General features: G+C 53.1%; 2 protein-coding genes across 2 annotated transcripts in view; both read left to right on the top strand.

Moving 5' to 3' along the window:
- The window catches only part of LOC103460821 (CLIP-associating protein 1-like), a 16,479-nt gene extending 15,557 nt beyond the window's left edge, over nucleotides 1–922 (top strand). The window contains exons 9-10 of the mRNA XM_008403135.2: nucleotides 168–308; nucleotides 391–922. Coding sequence (XP_008401357.1) covers nucleotides 168–308; nucleotides 391–590 — 341 coding nt within the window. The 3' untranslated portion in view covers nucleotides 591–922. The remainder of the gene's footprint in view (nucleotides 1–167; nucleotides 309–390) is intronic.
- Nucleotides 923–944: 22 nt separating this feature from the next.
- Nucleotides 945–1,056, top strand: part of LOC103460823 (CLIP-associating protein 1) — a 40,397-nt gene continuing 40,285 nt past the window's right edge. The window contains exon 1 of the mRNA XM_017303489.1: nucleotides 945–990. Coding sequence (XP_017158978.1) covers nucleotides 945–990 — 46 coding nt within the window. The remainder of the gene's footprint in view (nucleotides 991–1,056) is intronic.

Genomic DNA, 1,056 nt, shown 5'->3' with positions numbered 1-1,056 from the left:
TGGTTCTGGTTCTGCTGGTTTCACTGGTTCTGCTGCTTGTGGTCCATTTTCTCGCTCTGGCTGGTGCCGGGTCAACAGGCTGCTGGACCGGGCCGGTTCGGTCCGGTTGTGGTTAGATCCGGTCTGCTTCATCGGCCTCTGCTGAGCCACTGCTTCTTCATCTGCAGATAAAAACTTTGAGGATGAAGAGTCTGTGGACGGAGGCCGGTCCTCTTCATCGTCCTCCTCCAAGGCGCCTCCTAGTGGAMGGAGGGCGGTGGCGAGCTCTGTGAGAAGACCCAGCTCTGCTTCGTCCACCAAGTCCACAGGTGAGGGACCCATCCAGCGGGGCGGACGTCCCCGTCTGTCCGTCCTGCTGACTGTCTCTGCTCGTGTCTTCCTGTGCTGAAGGAAAGGAGGCGGCTGCTGGAGCCGTTGATGAAGACGACTTTGTGAAGGCGTTTGAGGACGTCCCGGCAGTCCAGGTGCGTCCAGTTCTGATCGGCTCCATGATAAATCCCCCAACTGGACCTGAAATTGTTTCAGAAATGATGGAACAATTTATTAACAATAAAAAATCATTTTGCTGTTTGAAGACCATTTGCGACTAACATAATGATATCTGCAAATAATGCAAGTCGATCATCTCATAGGTCAGGGAAACCTCAGGTGTGATGTCATCAGATGTTGACAGGGATGTAAATAAACAGGAAGTAGCGGATGCTAACTAGCGTGGACCAGGAAGATTCTCGTCCCCAAACTGGAGGTCCAGTGCCTCTCAGACCCACCAGCAGATGGCAGCATTCGCTACGTCAGTCCGTTTCCTCTTAGTGTCTTTAAAACATGTTGATGAAAACATGCCTTGGGACAAGAAGGTGCGCCTGGGAAGTACCTGAGGTCAGAGGTCACTCCAGAGTCTAGAACAGTGGTTCTTAACCTGGGTTCARTCGAACCCCAGGGGTTCGATGAGTCGGTCTCAGGGGTTCKGCGGAGCCTCTGCCGACCGCGGAGGTAAAGACACACTTGTGTAAAGTCGTGATGACGCCCCGCTTTGCCATCACTTGCTGCAGAGGATCA

This window comes from Poecilia reticulata, unplaced genomic scaffold (assembly GCF_000633615.1).
Source record: "Poecilia reticulata strain Guanapo unplaced genomic scaffold, Guppy_female_1.0+MT scaffold_302, whole genome shotgun sequence".
In the NCBI taxonomy this organism is placed as follows: Eukaryota; Metazoa; Chordata; class Actinopteri; order Cyprinodontiformes; family Poeciliidae; genus Poecilia; species Poecilia reticulata.
Note: the sequence above shows the minus strand (reverse complement) of the source record. Positions and strands in the feature narration are given on the sequence as shown.